The 18,918-nt window shown below is 40.1% G+C and overlaps 1 protein-coding gene across 5 annotated transcripts in view; it reads right to left on the bottom strand.

Moving 5' to 3' along the window:
* Positions 1 to 18,918, bottom strand: part of ZNF169 (zinc finger protein 169) — a 39,419-nt gene that overhangs the window by 11,165 nt on the left and 9,336 nt on the right. For 4 of the 5 annotated variants that reach the window (XM_005865445.2, XM_005865447.2, XM_005865446.2 and 1 more), the window contains 3 exons: positions 16,016 to 16,102; positions 5,827 to 5,953; positions 5,267 to 5,362 (listed from right to left, as the gene is read on the bottom strand). In XM_005865445.2, the coding sequence (XP_005865507.1) occupies positions 5,267 to 5,362; positions 5,827 to 5,953; positions 16,016 to 16,048 (256 nt within the window). In that variant the 5' untranslated portion in view covers positions 16,049 to 16,102. The remainder of the gene's footprint in view (positions 1 to 5,266; positions 5,363 to 5,826; positions 5,954 to 16,015; positions 16,103 to 18,918) is intronic. The other variant, XM_005865448.2, reaches the window with a different exon arrangement.

Raw genomic sequence — 18,918 nt, 5'->3', positions numbered from 1 at the left:
CCGTGGTCGGCAAACTGCGGCTCTCGAGCCACATGCGGCTCTTTGGCCCCCTTAGTGTGGCTCTTCCTAAGCCTTAGGAGTACCCTAATTAAGTTAATAACAATGTACCTACCTATATAGTTTAAGTTTAAAAAATTTGGCTCTCAAAAGAAATTTCAATCGTTGTACTGTTGATATTTGGCTCTGTTGACTAATGAGTTTGCCGACCACTGCTCTAGCCTGTCTTCACGCTGGCACACAGCGGGAGGAGGATGCTTTGTTTTTTCCTGTTTTTGCACTCAGTCTGAAACACATCTTCCTGGGTGTCATGCCTGCTGGCCTTTGGACTGAAACCACACCATCAACTCTCTTAGGTCTTCCTATGACTCCATAATAATGAAAACCAATTCCTATAATACATTTCATAGTGTGTGTGTGTGTGTGTGTGCGCCTAGACATTCCTTATAAAACTACATATACAGTTACCTTATGCCCCAGTGTACTGGGTTGACAGTATCCCACCAAAACTCATGTCTACCTGGAACTGCTTGCATTAAACACCTCAATCTTACCAACCAAACAGATATTGCTAGAAACTGTCAGAATAGTCAAAATAAAAAATAGTGCTAACACCAAATGCTGGCAAGAATGCAAAGAAAATGGGTCACTCAAACATTTGCTAACAGGAATGTAAAATGGAATAGCCATTCTAGAAATGGGCATGGCACTTTTTCTACTGAACTGAATATGCCACTACCATGTGACCCAGCAGTTGCACTGTTGGCATTTACCCCAGAAATGATAACCTTATGTCCACATAAAAACCTGTACACAGATTTTATAGCTGTAAAAAACCCAAATGTCCTTCAGTGGGTGAAAGGTTTAACAAACTGGTACATTCATACCATGGAATACTACTCAGCAATAAAAACAAGGAAATGTTGACACATGCAACAATTTGGATGAATCTAAAGAGAGTTATGCTGAATAAAAAAAAGGCAATCCCAAAAGGTAACATATGGTATGATTTCTTTTATATAACATTCTTGAAATGACAAACGTATAGAGACAGAGAACAGATTAGTGTTTGCCAGAGGAACAGGGGAGAAGAGAGGGAATTGGCTGTGGCCATAAAAGGGTAGCACAAGGGATCATTTTGATGGAATTCTGTATCTTTGAATCTAGTAGTACTTACATGAATATACACGGAAAAATTTTCAGAAAACCACACACACACACAAGAGTGAAGGTAAAGCTGATGAAATCTGAATAAGGTCTGTGCATTGTATTAACAGAAATGCAAGCCTGGTTTAGCAAGAAAAAAAATCAATGCAGCTCACTAAATTAAAAAACTAAAATAACTCTCATCCAACAAGGTCTAGGAGAGAATTTTGTGAAGCTGATAAAGGGCAGTTATAAAACTTACATTTAGGAGGAAAGCATTCCTCATAAGATCAGGAGCAAGGAAAGGATGTCACTCTGACCATTTAAATTCATTCATTGCACTGAATGTTCTTGCCGTGCAATGAGGCAAGAAAAAGAAGTTAAAAGATATACTGAATGAAAAGAAAACTATACTTATTCACAAATAACAAGATCATCTATGTAGGAAATGCTATACAGTAAAAAAAAAAAGAAAGAAAGAAAGGAAAGAAAATGAAAAAGCTGCTAGGACTAAGAAGTAAATTTTGTAAGTTTACCAGATACAAAATCGTTATACATAAATTAATTGTATTTCTATGCACTATCAACAAACCATTGAAAAATGAAATTTAAAAATAATTTAAATTGCATCAAAACAGAGGGGTAAGATGATAAGACCTGTGTACAAAAACTATAAAACAATGCTAACAAAAATTAAGAAATATCATAAAAGTGAAGTAATACACTCTGTTTATGTATTGGATAGCACAGTATTATTTACATGTAAGTTCTCCACAAATTGATGTAGATTAAACTCCATCCCAATCAAAATCCCAGTAGACTTTTTTTGTGTGAAAATTACCAGGCTAACTCTAAATCCACATGGAAATGAATAAAATCTCTAATAATTAAAGCAAATTAAAAAAAATGTTGGAGGATTGGTACTAAGCTTTAGCCTTATTACAACACCACAATAATCAAGACTATGTGGTATTGGCATCAAGATATACAAAGAGAAGAGTGGGAAAAAACAGAGTCCAGATATAGACCCATACACACATGGTTAACTGATTTACCACGAAGGGCATAGGCAATTCAAAAAACAAAGGGTTGTCCTTCCAATAAATGGTGCTGAAAAATGGATATTTGTAGACAAAAAAAAAAAAAGACTTAAATACTAGTATAAAAATTTATTCAAAATAGATAATAGACCTAAATGTCAAATAAAAATCATTAAACTTTTAAAAACAAAAAAATACATATGAAATCTTTTTGACCTTTAGGCAAATATTGTTTAAATATGCCACCAAAAGTGAGACTCATGAGAGAGAAAATTGACACTTGCATTTCAAAAGTAAGAATTGCTCTTTGAAAGACTACTAAGAGAATGAAATACAAGCCACATTTCAGAAAATATTTGCAAATCAAATATCTGATCATGGATTTCTAAAATGAATATAGGAATAGCTTTCAAAACTCAATAATAAAAAGATAAGAAACCGGTTTTTTAAATGGGTAAAAGATTTGAGAAGACATTTCACCAAAGAAGATATACAGATGGCAAATAAGCACATGAAAAGATCCTCAACATCATCAATACCACACAGCTAGAATGTCTAAATCTAAAATAATACTAAGTGTTGACAAAGATGCGGAGCACCTGGAATTCTGCTGGTGGGAATGTGAAAAGGTAAAGCCACTTTGGAAACAGTTAATATAAAATTTAACCTTTTATATTAGTAAAAAAATTAAATATACATGTATCACATGATTCAGCCATTCTAGTCCCAACTATTTATCTGAAAGAAATTAAAGCATATGTCTACACAAAGACTTGTCATGAATATTCACACAGGCTTTATTTGTATTTGTCAGAACTGGAGACTACCCAAAGTCTTTCGATAGAATAGTTGAATAAATTGTGATATCGAGAAATTAACTACTGATCTATGCAACACTATGCATAAGATTCAAAGTAATTATGTTAAGTGAGAGAATCCACTATGTATTCTGTATTCAATTCCTATGAATCCCATAAAATGCAAACAAATCTACAATGATAGAAAGCAGGTCAGTGGTTTCCTGGAAATGGGAAGGGAGGAGAATGAGGCACAAGGAAACTTTGGGGTGATAGGTATGCTTGGATTTTTTGGATCATGGTGATGAATTCATAGATGTAAACATACATCAGAACTTTTAACCAAAGTTTACCATTTAAATATATGTAATTTATTATACTTTGATAATATGCCTTATAATTATCCCTTAACTATTGTACCATAACATATTTTAATATTATACTATAATTATAGATCATAAAAAATATTTTTTAAATTAAATTAAAGCAATGAACTTACTGTAAAGTACAAGTCCAGATGTATGGTTGTATTTAGATGCAAAAAAAAAAAATTTAACAAAACAAAAATAAAATGCCAGGAATGTTGAAAATAAAACAATGAAAAAAGATAAATGATGAAAAAATTTATCCTTATCTCCCAACATTCACATAAAATTAATTCCAGTTGGATTTTAAAGACCTATAATGTTCACAGAATTTATATGGCATTTCTACAAATCAGTAACAGAAAGAAACAGCCACATAAAAAGGAGGAAACACCTTGAACAGGCACCTCACAGAAGAGGAAACACCAATGGCTAACCAACACAGAAAAGATGCTCATGCGCACAGGAAAGCAAACCCCCGTGAGGATGCAATGCAGACCGGATACAGAGGTATAAACGAGGTCTGACAGCACCTAGAGCTGGTGAGGGTGTGGAACAAGCTCTCAGCACTGCTGCTGGAGTGTGAGTGGCATCACAGCTTCAGGCACAATGTGGCACAGCCTAATCAGGTAGCGGCCACTTGTGCCTATGAACCGCTACTGCACTTGCTCCTACGTAGGCATCTGGAAAAACTCTTGCACATTTTTCCAAGGAAGTAACAAGAATATATAGCAACATTGTGTAACAGCCAAAAATTAGAAATACCTTAACTCTCTAAAAGAAAGGAACTTCAACTGCATTAAAATAAGAATATTCATATAATGGAATCATGTAAGTTTTTAAAAATATGAACTAAACCTACACATTATAATGTGAGTCTCACAGAAAGTGGGTGAAAAGGCATGTTCCAGAGGGATGTGTGACATCACCATATTATATGCAGAGAAGATTACAAACATACAAAACAACACATTATATCAGCAATTTTAAACCTTTTTCAACTCATGGCAAACAAACTACTAAAATGCTGCAGCACAACAAATATTTATTTTTTGCCAATCTGACAAAAAAAGGTATACTTTTGATTCATTCACACCAGACAACTGTTGTGTTGGCTGTTGTCATTCTTTTATTTGGCAATCTAAGGGAAAGAGGTCAGTGCCCCTGACTAAATAGTCAGGTGTTGCATGTGGCGCACCAGTGTGCATAGGCAAGCGTGGCCTCAACCTGATCAGGCTGTGCCACACTGTGCCTGCAGCTATGATGCCGCTCACACTCCAGTGCTGCACCCGGGTTGAAACTGCTGCTCTATATGGTTGAAGAACCATCAAATGGGAAATAAGGATAAAGGCAGGCATGGAAATGCTGATGCAGGCACTGGATTCTCAGGGGCAGGGTGGAGGAGCAAAATACCACCAGGGAAGCTACAGGGCTGGTGCCTGGACTTAGAACGTCCGTCAGGCTACAGGGAAGGCACAGTGGCACTCACTGCATAATTCTTTATACCCGGTTGTAATCTTAAATAATCCATCATAAAATAAAAAAATGTTAATAGAATGTATGACTAGAATCAATGCACAAAAATGTTACCAGGTTAAGAATAGTAACAGGACACTGTCTAGCAGGGGCAGATGACTTAGGCTCAGAGGGCAAGTTATATAGAAGATCAGGCCCAACAAGAAAAGCCCAAGAATAGGGAGACCCTAGGTGTGCTGGAGAAGGGCTGCCAAGTGAGCAGAGTGACGCTCCCTGGGGGAGGAGGGCAGTGTGCCAGGGAGGCCCTCTCTGTGGTGGGCAGGAGGGCATGGAAGGGAGGGCTGGAGAAGAGCTTCCCCCCAGGAGCTCACAGATGCTACTCCTTCCTCACCCGCTGAGCGCCTCACTGGCCTGTGTCCTTGTCTGCTTGGTGCTTCTCACTCACCTGGACAGAGTTCCAGAAGGCATTCGCTCTCCTCTCGCCAGGGCTCGTCCCCTTGCTCCAGTTGTGTGATGAATTTTGGTTTGGAAAAGGCAATTCCTACTCACAGGAAAAGAAAGCAAGGTGACCGTGGGTTAGTGGATTAAAAGGCAATCAGAACTTAGAGTCAGCTGGGAACGCAATAACCCAGAAGGGGGTGAGGAGGCACAGAGGAGGGCAAAGGCTCTCTGAATGCTAACAGAGTGACTAAGGAGGGGTAATTCTGGGCCTAAAAGCAGTACACTCATTCTCCCCTGTGCTGGATTGAACACAAATATTCCCCCATTTGCAGCACCACCTCTTGGGAGGAAGGGGCCTGGAAACAGTCAGTCACTTCATGGAATGAAATGCAGTAAGACACCACATTCACACCTAACTAACTTCACTATTTTCAAAGCTAGAGAACCCAGACATTTCCCGGGGATATAGGGAAAATATTAGTTTTCTTTCTCAGCCAAAAGCCTGGTGGCTGCTGCCTAAATGACCACACGCAGACTCCAAGACCTGAAAAGGGCTGTCCTTACCTAGCGACACCAAATGGCTGTAGGTCTCCAGCATTACATCCCGATACAGGGTCCTCTGGGCAGGACTTAACAGCTTCCACTCTCTCTCGGTGAAGGCCACAGCTACATCTCCGAAGGCTATTATTGTCTGTAATAGAAACACATCCTGCTCACCCAGGAGCCAGCCACACCCACTAATCAGTTCACCTACGCTACTAACCAGCACTGAGGCAGCAAGAAGGCTGGTGTGGGGCACCTGGATGAGACCCATTGATCCTGCTTCTAACCTGAACCCTGATGCCATGTGTCAACACTACAAATCCCCTGCCCACGTGGCTGGTAAGTCTATTTAGGAGTTCTCTGTTCTGCTCTGCTGATCTCTATGTCCGTGGCACTGTCAACAACAGTGTTGATAACTGTAGCTACACAGTAGGCCTTGGAATCAGCCAGGGCAATTCCTCCAACTTCATTGTTCATTAAAGGTATTTTAGCTATTCTAGGGCATGTGCCTTTCCATATACATTTTAGAATAATCTCATCTATAGCAACCAAAAAAAAGTTACTGGAATTTTGACAAGATTTGCATTAAACCTGTGTATCAATTGGGGGAGAACTGACATCTTTACTACATTGACTCTTCAAGTCCATGAACTCATGTTCTTTTGATTTCTTTCATCAACATTGGGGGTTTTCGGCATACAAGTCCTATATATGTTTTGTTAAGAATTTCTTCTTTTTAAAATTATATTTTTCGTTTCAGTGGCCATATGTTCATTGTTATGATACAGAAGTACAACTGTTTGTATGTTTATCTTGAATCCTGCAACCTGGCTGAACTCACTTGATAGCTCTGAGTATTTTTTCTCCTAGGTTCCTTGTGATTTTCTACATAGACAATTATGGCATCTGCATATAGGGACAGGTGTATTTCTTCCCTTAGAATCTGTCTGCATTTCATTTCCTCTTCTTGCCTTTATAGTAGCACTTCTGGCACATTAATGAATAAGAGTGGTAAGAGCAGACCTCCTTGTCTTGTTCTTGATATAAGGAGGGAAACTGTATCTCCAGCATTAGGAATACTGAGATACCACTCACACTCACTAGGATACCAAAGAAACAGAAAATAATAAATTTTTGGCAGGGAGTGGAGAAAGTGGAACCTTTGGGCATTGCTAGTGATAAAAGTAAAATTGTGTTTTCTATGGAAAAGAGTTGGGCATTTCCTCAAAAAGTTAAACATACAATTTACCATAGGGGCCAGCAAAGAACTGAAAGCAGGGACTCAAACAGATAGTTATACACCAATGTCCATAACAGCAATATTCACATTTGCTCAAGTATGTACAGATAATTGTATATTATTCAGCCTTAAAAAAGGACATTCTGATACATGCTAAATTATGGATTAACCTTGAAGACATTATGCTATAATAAAGTGAAATAATCTAGTCACAAAGGACAAATATTGTTTGATTCCACTATAACAGGTACATAGAATAGGCAAATTCATAAAGACACAAAGTAAAATAGAGGTTACCAGCAACTGGGAAGAATGGGAAATGGGGGGTTATTGTTTTAATGAATAGACTTTCACTTTGGGAAGATGAAAAAATTTTGGAAATGGAGAATGACAGTTGTACAACACTGTGAATGTACTTTATGCAACTGAACTGGACAGTAATTCCTCATTTAACATTCTTTATAGGTTCTGTGATTTTTAAGCAAAATGATGTATCATGAAACCAATTTTACCATAGGCTAATTGATATAAACCAGAGTTAAGTTCCTATAGTAAATGATCATTTTAACAAAATGACATTGAACCAAAACACATTATTCAAGGACCTGATATATATTTAAGAATCATTAAAATAAGAAATTTTGTTATATAAATGTTAGCAATAAAAAATTAGCTCTAGATTTTTTGTAGATGTCCCTACAAAATAGAGCAGTTGCCATCTGTTACTACTGTTCTGTGCTTTTCAGAAATGGTTGCTAAGTTTTGTCAAATATTTTTACTGCATCGACTGATGTAATCATGTGGTTTTTTTCTTTAGTCAATATTGTGGGTTACATTAATTGAGTTTCAAATATGGATCCAGTTTTGTATCCTGGAGTAAATGGTCCTTGGTAATGGTATATAGTTACTTTTATATATTGTCGAATTCAGTTTGTTAATAATTTAAGGATTTTCATGTCTATATTCATGAGAGATGTTGATCTCGTTTTAGATTTCTCTGTTGTCCTTGTCTGCTTTTGATGTCAGCTTAATACCTGCCCCATAAAGTGAAATGGAAAGTGTTCCCCTCGCTTTGTTTTCTGGAAGAAATTATATAGCGTCGGTACTAAGCCTCCTTTAAACAGGTGGCAGAATTCCACAGTGAAATCACCTGGACCTATAGCTTTCTTCTGTGGGGGGTTTTAAATTACAAATTGGACTTCCTTAAAAGTTATATGGCTGTTCAAATGATCTATTCCGTATCGGGCAAGTTAAGGTAGTTTTTGTTTTTCAAGAAATAGGTTCATTTCATCGAAATTTTCTGATGGCTAGAGTTGTAGTAATATCCCTTTTCAAATTCTTGACACTGGTAATTTGTGTCTAATCTCTTTCTTAGTCTTGCTCAATGTCTGTCAATTTTGTTTTCAAAGAACAAGTCTCATTTCACCTTTTTTCTCTATTTTTATTTTTCAATTTTATTGTTTTCTGCCTTTATAATTATTATTTCCTTCCATTTGTTCACTCTGAGTTCATTTTGCTCTTATTTTTGTAGTTCGTAAGAAAGCTTTTGGTAGGTTCTTAAGGTGGAAGCTTAGATGACTGACTTAAGACATCTTCTGTTTTCTAACATGTACATTTATTTAGTGCTATAGGTTTTACTCTCGGGACTCCTCTAGCTGCATCTCACACAGTTTGATATATTGCATTTCCTTTCCATGTGTGTTCTTATTTCCCTTGAGACTTCATTGTTTTGATTCATGGATCATTCCTTCTAGTGTGTTATTTCTTTTCTAAGTGCTTAGAGATTTTTCTGTTAACTTCCTCTTAATGATTTCAAGTTTGATTCCATTGTGGTCAGAGAACACACTTTTGTATGATTTCAATTTGTAAAAGTTTGTTACAGTAAACAAATTTTTATTTTGTATTATGTGTTGTTTTACAGCCCAGGATATGTCCATCTTGGTATATGTTTTTGAGGGCACTGGAAAAGAATATGTACTTTGTTACTGTTGGGTGGAATGTTCTGTAAATGTTGATTAGATTCTGTTGTTTGATGGTGTTGATAAGTTCTTACTGATTTTGGGTCTAGCTATTCTATCTTTGAGAGAAAGATAGTTATGTCTTGAATTGTTGAGTTGTCCATTTCTCCTTTTAATTTTCTGTTCTCATATTTTGAAGCTGTTATTTGATGTGCATACATTGAAGATCATAATGTCCTCCAGGTGAACTGACCCTCTGTGCCTGGTAACTCTCCTTGCTTTGATGTCTACCTAACCTTGTATTCATATAGTCACTCCTGCTGTATTTGATTAATGTTATATGATGAACCTTTTTTATCCTTGTGTTTTAACCTGTCTACATTGTATTTGACGTTTCATTTAGATAACACACATGGTTGTTGTTTTAATCCACTGTGCCAGTCTCTCAGTTGGTGAGCATTCTAATTTTGTTTCTCAGTTTCTTTCTTTTTTAAAGTTCTTTATTGTTTAAAGTATTACATGAATCTCCTTTTCCCCCCATTGACCTCTCCCCAGCTGCTCCCACTCCCCAGCACAAGCCCTCACCCCCCTACTGTCTGTGGCCATTGGTTTTGCTCATATGTATGCATACAAGTCCTTTGGTTGATCTCTTACTCCCTCACCCCCTGCCTTCCCTCATAGGTTGTACAGTCTGATCGATGCTTCTATGTCTCTGGATCTATTTTTGTTCATCAGTTTATGTTGTTCATTATATTCCACAAATGAGTGAAATTATGTGATATTTATCTTTCTCTGACTGGCTTATTTCGCTTAGCATAATGCTCTCTAGTTTGATCCATGCTGTTGCAAATGGTAAGAATTCCTTCTTTTTTACAGCAGCTTAGAATTCCATTGTGTAGATGTACCATAGTTTTCTAATCCACGCGTCTGCTGATGGGCACTTAGGCTGTCTCAGTTTTCTTATTACTGACTTCTGGTGGGTTACTTGAGCTTTTTCAAAAATTGAATTTTGATTTACCTATAGTTTTTTAGTATATCTCTTTGTATAGCATTTTTAGTGGTTCTAGGGGATACATTATGTATATGTAACATCAATTTCCTACTCATGTCATTCTACCAGTTTGAATGAAATATAGAAACCTTATTTCCCAATACATCCTCTTACCCTTCTTACTTAAAATGTAACTTTCTTAAGTACTTCCTTTGTATACATTTAGGATCACATCAGCCATCTAATTATTTTTGTTTCAACCACCAAAATTACTTTAGAAAACTCATGTATAGGAGGAGTGCCTACTGTATTTACCCTATTTTTCCTTACTGTGTTCTTTTTCATCCTGATTGCATCAAGGGTTCCCAAGACCACCCTTAGGTTTGATGTTCACTACAAGGACTCACAAGACACACCATATAGTTGTACGCATGGCTGCAGTTACAACAAAAGGATACAAAGCAAAATCCACAAAGGGAAATGGTATGAGAAACAAAGTCTGGAGGAAACCAGGAACTAGCTTCCAAGAATCCTCTCCCAGTGGAGACACACCTGGCGCACTAAAGTCCTCCAGCACGGCCTTGTGACAATATGTGTTAAATGTTGTCTAACAATAAAATTCATAAGAGGCTAAGTATTCAACTTTTTTAGTAGGAGCTGGCCCAGAGGCACCCTCTGCCTAGCACATATTATAAATCGAGGTCCCAGAAGGAAAGCAGGTGTTCAGCATAAACCAACCCACTGCATTCTTTAGGCCCAGTGAGCCATTCATATCAGTTCTGGGAACGTTGCCAACCCTCCTGAAATGCAAGGTCCTGATGCCAGCCAGAGGATGATCTAGCCAACAGGACTTTCTATGGAGAGAGGTATCAAGCCTGCTACGTTAATTCTTTACTGTGCACAAATGTTCCACGGTTCCCTCTTTTATTGTTTCCATTTGTTAATAAAATTGCCTTTATTCATTCTCCTGGAAACAAATTCTCAGTTCCTTTCATCTGTGAATTTCCTGATCTCCCCCTTCATTCATTAAATATATTTTCATTTGCTACAGGACTTGGCATTAACAATTCTTTTCTTTCAGCTCCTGAAAAACATTGCATCCTTTCCATCTAACCTCTGTGGTTTCTGATGAGAAATCCACTACCATTCTAAGAGTTTTTCCCCCAATGAGAAAAATGTGTTATTTTTTTCTGGCTCCTTTCAAGGTGTTTTCCTGATTTTTAGTCTTCAGAAGACTCATTATAATGTGTCTTGGCGTGGATTTCAGTGGGTTTATCATGTTTGACATACACTTGGCTTTATGGATCTGTAGGTTTACATCTCTTGCCATATTTGGGGGATCTGCAGCCATCGATTCTCTAATACTTTTTCAACCCTGTCCTCCTTCACGTCTTCTCCAGAACTACAATGGTACACGTTAGATATTTTGTTATATTCCCACAGTTCGTGTAACTGTTCATTTTTTCTTCAGTACATTTTCTCCAAGTTATACAAATTGAGTAATTTATATTATTCTATCTTCTAGTTCACTGATTTCTGTTCCCTTGAACTGCTACTGAGCTTTTCTCCAGGTATGTATTTTTCAGTGCTGAATGTCCCATATGCCTATTCATAATAACTTCTGTTTCTTTGCAAAAGTTTTCTAATGTTTCATTTATCTTAAGTGTGTCCTTTTAGCTGTAGATATCCAGTTGTCCAACTGAATGGACTTGGTACTTTTCCAACTGAATGGACTTGGCACCCTTGCCAAAAATCAGCTGACTATATATGTGAGGATTATTTTTTTTCTGAGCTCTCAATTCTTCTCTGTCATCTATATTTTTATCCTTTTGGCAATACAACAGTTTTCTGTTTGTAGCTTGGCACTAAGTATTGAAATTAGGGAGTGTGAATCCTCCAATTGTTCTTTTTCTTTTTAAACTGGTTTTGGCTATTAAGGGTCCTGTGAGATTCCAAATGAATTTTGGGACAGGTTTTTCTATTTCTGCAACACACACACACACAGGATTTTGATAGAGACTGGATTGCATCTATAGATCACTTTCACTGCTGCTGTCATCTTAGCAATATTGTCTTCCAATCCATAAGCATGGGGAGGCTTTCCACTGATTTAGGTCATCTGTAATTGCAGCAATGTTTTGTAGTTTTTAATGAGCAAGACTTTTGCTTATTTGGTTAAATTCACTGCTGAGTATTTTCTTTTTGATGCTATTATAAATGAAATTTTAAAAAATTCTTGTTTAGATAGTTCCCTGGAAATGTTCAGAAACACAACTGACTTTTGTATGTTGATTTTACATCCAGAGTTTCACATTCAGTGTATTCATAGGTTTCTCTCTACTCCTATAATTGTCACTTGTGGATTCCCTGACACTTGTAAATTTTGACTAAAGGTTTCTCCACAGTCACAAGATTTATGGGGTGCTATGGACTGACTGTGTCCTCCCAAAATTCATATGTTAAGCCCTAACCCCCAATGTGTGTATATCTGGAGATATCGCTACCACTGTAATTAACCTAGTTATTAACAACAGGAAAGGAGCAAAAGGGACGAACAAGAACAACTGCATAGTCCTCTGCAGCTCTATGGGGTCAGCTTTTTTGGGGTCTCCCCTCCCTGCAAAGCCAAATATTATAGGTATGTCATTTGGGCAGCTTCACTAGGAAGCTAAAGCTTTACACTCCCCACGGAGCCACCAGCCTATTCCCCACAGATCACTGGGGGATGGGACTGGACTGGGAGAATAAACACATGCCCAGTAAATTTGGGCTGACATCAGGAAGGAACTTGCCTGTCAGTCTCAGCTGGGAACAGGCCACTGGTCAGAATGGGCGTGGCTGCTGTAAGGGTGCTAAACAAGAGTTCCTTCTCTCTTTTTTTAAAAAAATATATTTTACTGATTTTTTACAGAGAGGAAGGGAGAGGGATAGAGAGTTAGAAACATCGATGAGAGAGAAACATCAATCAGCTGCCTCCTGCACACTCCCCACTGGGGATGTGCCCGCAACCAAGGTACATGCCCTTGACCGGAATCAAACCTGGGACCCTTGAGTCCGCAGGCCGACACTCTATCCGCTGAGCCAAACCGGTTAGGGCGAGTTCCTTCTCTTATGCTCTTGGAACTCTTACTGCTCCAGGCGCGCTCTCCTGCATTTGCCCCCATGGCCCATGGCCCACGGCCATGTGGACACCTACACACAATGGACTAATGGACAGCTGCTAGCCTGATGCTGGACTGGGCCCGGTTCCAACATGGAAAGAGAACTCTGGACTCTGACTCTGCTTCTAGCTCTACTCAAACCGCAGCTGCACTTCTTCTGTAACTGGACTAAGGGAAATGGGACTTGGGAACCCAGGATTGTAATTCAGTGCAAATAAAAATCACTCATTCTCCCATGTGAGTCTCATAAAATTCTTTTTCTTGAGATACGGTAAGAACTCCACCCCCACCACCCAGTGGGGAAGAGGACACGCAATTTCTCCAATAACAATATGGCCCCCAAGGAAGTAAGGTTAAATGAGGACATAAAGGGGTCTCTGATACAATAGGCAGGTGCCTTACAAGAAAAGGAAGACACCAGAGCTCGTTCCCTCTCTGTCTCTGCCATGTGAGCACATAACGAGAAGACAGCATCTGCCAGGAACCCAGTCAGCTGGCACCTTGATCTTAGACGTCCCAGCCTTGGGAACGAAGAGAAAATAATTTCTGTTGGTTAAGCCAGCAGTTTGGTATTTTGTAATGGCAGCCCTAGCAGACTAATTCCGATTTTGGTTATGAGAGTGGGGCACTACTGTAACCTAAAAGTGTGGAAGCAGCTTTGGAACCGTGTGATGGGTAGAGGCTGGAAGAGTTTTAAAGTGCATATTAGCAAAACCTGAAGGGAATGTTGGTAAAATACAATATTCCAATTTCTCCTTTCAGGAAAAAGCCCTGAGCAGAAATGGCTAAGTGTCATGTTGTATGTATATATAGGTATAATATCCTATATAATTCAGGTCTGACACATACAAAGTATCTGAAAATGCAATTTAAAGAATCCGAAAATATGTAATTTCTATGCCTCAAATAACAAACAGCAAAACAAACCCCTTTGGAAAATTAGTTAATATTTGGTCTCTTTATGAAACAAGTATGTTGAGTGCCTGACACTCTTCCAGGTATGGAAACCTCACCTTAAAAACTAACCCACTCAGATGCTCTTGCCTGGTATCAACTTTTCACAAGGAAGCGAAGCAAAGGAAACACTGTTGGTCACAGACAGGATTAAGTTCAGGGTATGCTGAGGATCCCACAGGAAGTGGCAGAGTAGGTATGGGGAAAGTAAGTTGGCACAGCATTTCATTCTGGCCAAGAATGCTTCTCTATTCACACTATAAATCAGGGGTCCTCAAACTACGGCCCGCGGGCCACATGCAAATACAAATATTGTATTTGTTCCCGTTTTGTTTTTTTACTTCAAAATAAGATATGTGCAGTGTGCATAGGAATTTGTTCATAGTTTTTTTTTAAACTATAGTCCGGCCCTCCAACGGTTTGAGGGACAGTGAACTGGCCCCCTGTTTAAAAAGTTTGAGGACCCCTGCTATAAATGGTAAAGTGAAACGTACAAAAGAAAAGTTTCCCTCTTACATTAGGGAACATTCTGAATTGTATGCACTATATACACATTTTTTTTCTCAAAGGTATAAAAGATTTGACAATTGAGGGACACACAGCTCTAATGATGTCTCGTAACATCAAAACCAAAGATTTGTAACTTATACAGTAATAGGCAAATATCTACCATATGAGCCCAGTATTAACATGAAGTTTAGATATTGCAAAAAAAAAAAATCTGCCTTATTTCTAGAACAGGCAATACAAATCTGAATGAGCACAGCTGACGCTACGTTGAGTGACTGGTATAACCAGCACAGAGTGCCCACAGCATCTATGCAGGTGGCCAGGAAATGTTAACTGCATCTGATTATGAAAGTTCCCATGCTGCCTGAGAGATTAGAACATCCTTCTATTAGGATATATATCCATTCCATTATATATTTCCAAATCCTTGGTTTCAACATGGCAAACTCTTTCTCAAAATCCTTCAAAGCCCATCTTGCTCCAAGTTCAAGTCCATACTCCTCAGCCTGGCTTTCAGGAGTCTGAACTGTCTCCATCCAGGCTCAGGAGAAGAAGGCAAAGCCTTCAGGGGCTGGGCAAGTAATGAGTGAGAGAAGCAGGCACTTGGCCTTGGGGTCAAGGGGCACAAGGGGCGCAAGGGGCGTGACCACACAGTGTCCAGGCTCAGGAGAAGAAGGCAAAGCCTTCAGGGGCCGGGCAAGTAAGAGTGAGAGAAGCAGGCACTTGGCCTTGGGGTGAAGGGGCACAAGGGGCGCAAGGGGCGTGACTACACAGTGGAGACGCTGTTTGTCTCCAGCCACGAGCCATCTGCCCAAGAGTGTAGCTGTAGGACAGTGGGAAATAATCTCTTCTCAGAGAAGTTGGCAATCCAGACCTTTAGGTGTAATCTTCCAATTTGTGGAAACTCATTTAAATATAAAGCATGGGTCCAGCCAAACTAAATCTGAGTCACAAACGAAAACAGTTCAGCACCCTTCCCTCTACACACAGAAAAGCAGCTCCAAGCTTCCCAAATGGTGAGTCGCCCAGACTGAGACACACTATGCTTCCAGCCTTATTTCAACAGAAATGCCTTCCCTCAGCTCTTCAACTTGCCAAGTCCATGGCGGGGAGGCGGAGGAGGCAGTCACTTCCTCCCTCGACAGCGTTCCTCCACTTTATGAGGCCCTGGGAATCACTGGGCACTGAAGCACGAATGTCCAGTATTTTTAATTTAACTTCAATCAGTTTTCTACTTGGTGAATTCCTGAGTCGTGAATGAAAAGGCTCCAGGTAAGATGGGCCACACCTCCAAGGTCAGGGTAGGGTATTGCCTAATACCAGCAAGGTATTAATTAGGACAAGAAAAGGCGACGGGGCCATCCTACAAGAGCTGGAAAGAAATTTCAGGACTCACCTTATCCCTGGTTGTCAGGAGCCCTGGAGCCATACTCCTGGTCGCTGAGTGCTCTTCCTAGAGAAGAGTCAAGTTGCACAGGCAGAGCTGGGGAAAGAGAAGAGCAGCGGAGGGTGCTTAAGAGGAAGGTCCCATCTAGCATCCCAGGTCAGCCCGAGTGAGGGGAGGTATGGAAGGCAGTAGCTCATCCTTAACCAGTGTCCTGTAAATAGGGCCCCAGAGCTGGGCCACCAGTGGGCTCAGCCCCAATGCCTGGTTGGGAAATGAAGCCCACAGCAGCTGGTGAGACTTTGTCACTGTGTGGACTCAATTAAGAGGAAAGGGCCTCAGAGTGGCCACAGGTGAGCATTCACATTGAGAAATAAAGTGACTATCATAGTGAAAACAGAAGTTCCACATCCACATCTGCCCTGAGGCTAAAGGACAAGGCCCAGGAAATTAAAAATAGAGAGCACTACAGGCTCCACAGAATGCAGATTTGGGGGGAGACTTGAAGCAGGGTGGAAGACATCACCTATTTCAACCTCCCCTCCACTTATATATCCAAGATTAGCTTCCCAAGAATTGAAGTATGTCTTGATTAAGAATGGGCAGTTGGCAATTGGCCCAGATCTTCAACAAATCAATTTCATAAAGAAGTTTTTAACAGGAGAGATTTTTCTTAATACCAAGCTGCATAGGAGATAAACCACTCATCAGATGTCATGTATAGGCCTTGTTTGCATAAATGAACATTTTGGGGACTATGAATGACAACTGGGTATTAAATGATGTTAGAGAATTATTGTGAATATTGTTTGGTGTGATGATATTCTAGATATAGAGAAAATGAGTCAAGAAATGCGGTCGAAGTACTAAGAGGTGAATTGACATATTTGTAATTTTCTTAAAATATAAAGCCTTCAACAAGTTAATAGCAGAGGCAGGAAGGGAGAGAAAGAGAGTGTAAGCTGGAGTGTACAAGCACTCTTATGGAATTAAAGGAAGATGAGGAGACATCGATACATGCAAGGTGAGGACCTAGACTTCTTTTAAAAATATTTTTCCATTGATCCTTAGAGAGAATGGATGGGAGGGACCAGGGAGGGAGAAACATCTACTTATGTGAGGGAGACACACTGACTGGTTGCCTCACTCACGCGCCCCAACCGGAGCCAGGGATTGAACCTACAACTGAGGTACATGCTCTTGACCAGGAATTGAACTTGTGACACTTCTGTCTGCAGACCAATGCTTTAACCAATGTGCCAAATTGGCTAGGGAAATGTTTAGACATTTTTGAGGCAATCTTGGAAATCTGAACACTGACTAGATATTAGATGGCATTAAGTAATCAGTATTAATTTTATTAGACTTAGAATAAGAATGGGCTATGTCCACTGTCTCTCCACCTCTCACTAGGAGGGAGGCCTGTCCCATGTGGGATACCATCGCCCATCCCCTTCTGAAGAGCCTAAGCAACCGAACAACTGAATGACCGGTCGACCGATTGCTATGACACACACTGACCACCAGGGGGCAGATGCTTAATGCAGGAGCTGTCCCCTGGTGGTCAGTGCATTCCCACAGCCAACCTCCTGCGATCCCTCCCTCCAGCCGGCCAACCTTCCACAGTCCCTCCCCGGATCGGTCCGATGTGGGGCAGACCAGCTAGCCAACCTCCCACTGCCTGACCAGGGGGAGGGACCATGGGAGGTTGGCTGGTCGGCTCCCTGATCAGCCCTGATTTCTGGCCAGGCCGAAGTACCCCACCCATGCACGAATTTGTGCACCGGGCCTCTACTGCTTAAATAAAGAGTGCAACGTCTACAGTTAACATCATATTTAATTATGAAAAACTTGATGCTGTCCTGCTAAGATCAGAAACAAGACTAGGATGTCTGCTCTCAGCACTCCTATTCAATATCACACTAGAATTCCTAGCTAATGTAAGAAGACAAAAAAAAGGAAATAAAAGATAAACAGATTGGGAAAGAAGAGATAAAATTGCCTTTGTCTGCAGATGACCAGATTGTCTATGTAGAAAATCCCAAAGAATAAACAAGAAATTTCTGGAACAAATGATTACATCAAGACTGAGGATACAAGGTTAATATACAAAAGTCAACTGCTTTCCTATATACCAGCCATCAACAAGTGAAATGTGAAATTAAAACCACTAGGACATTTCTATTAGCTCCCAGTAAAGTGAAATACTTAGGTATAAATCTTTTCAAAAAATTGTATGAGATCTAGATGAGGAAAACTACAGAACTCTGCTGAAAGAAACCAAAGAAGATCTAAATAAATGGAAAAGGACAGTCCATATCATGGAAAAAGAAACTCAGTATTAAGATGTCAGCTCTTCCCACTTGGTCTATACACATTCAACAAAACCATCATCAAAATCCCAGCAACTTACTTTGAGTAGATTAGTAAAATGGTTCTACTAGTAAAGATTATATAGAAAGGCCAACACAATGCTGAAGAAGAACAAAAGCAGAAGACTGGAATAACTGGATGTCACAACTGAGAATAACGCCACAGCAAAAATATATATATACTAGAGGCCCGGTGCACAAAAATTTGTGCACTCGGGGGGCGGGGGAGGGGGGTCCCCCAGCCCGGCCTGTGCCCTCTCGCAGTCTGGGACCCCTCGGGAGATAACGACCTGCTGGCTTAGGCCTGCTCCCGGGTGGCAGAGGGCAGGCCCAATCCCTAAGTGCAGCCCCTGGTCAGGCTCAGAGCAGGGCCGATTGGGGAGTTGGGGCGCCGCCCCGTCATGCACAGAGCAGGGCGGATCGGGAGGTTGCGATGCCACCCTCAGTCACGCTCAGGGTAGGGCCGATTGGGGGATTGGGGCACCGCCCCCTGTCACACTCAAGGCAGGGTCGATGGGGAGGTTGCAGCACCACCCCCTGTCA

The sequence above is a fragment of the Myotis brandtii genome, unplaced genomic scaffold (genome assembly GCF_000412655.1).
Source record: "Myotis brandtii unplaced genomic scaffold, ASM41265v1 scaffold2075, whole genome shotgun sequence".
In the NCBI taxonomy this organism is placed as follows: Eukaryota; Metazoa; Chordata; class Mammalia; order Chiroptera; family Vespertilionidae; genus Myotis; species Myotis brandtii.
This window is presented reverse-complemented; position numbering and strand designations above follow the sequence as displayed.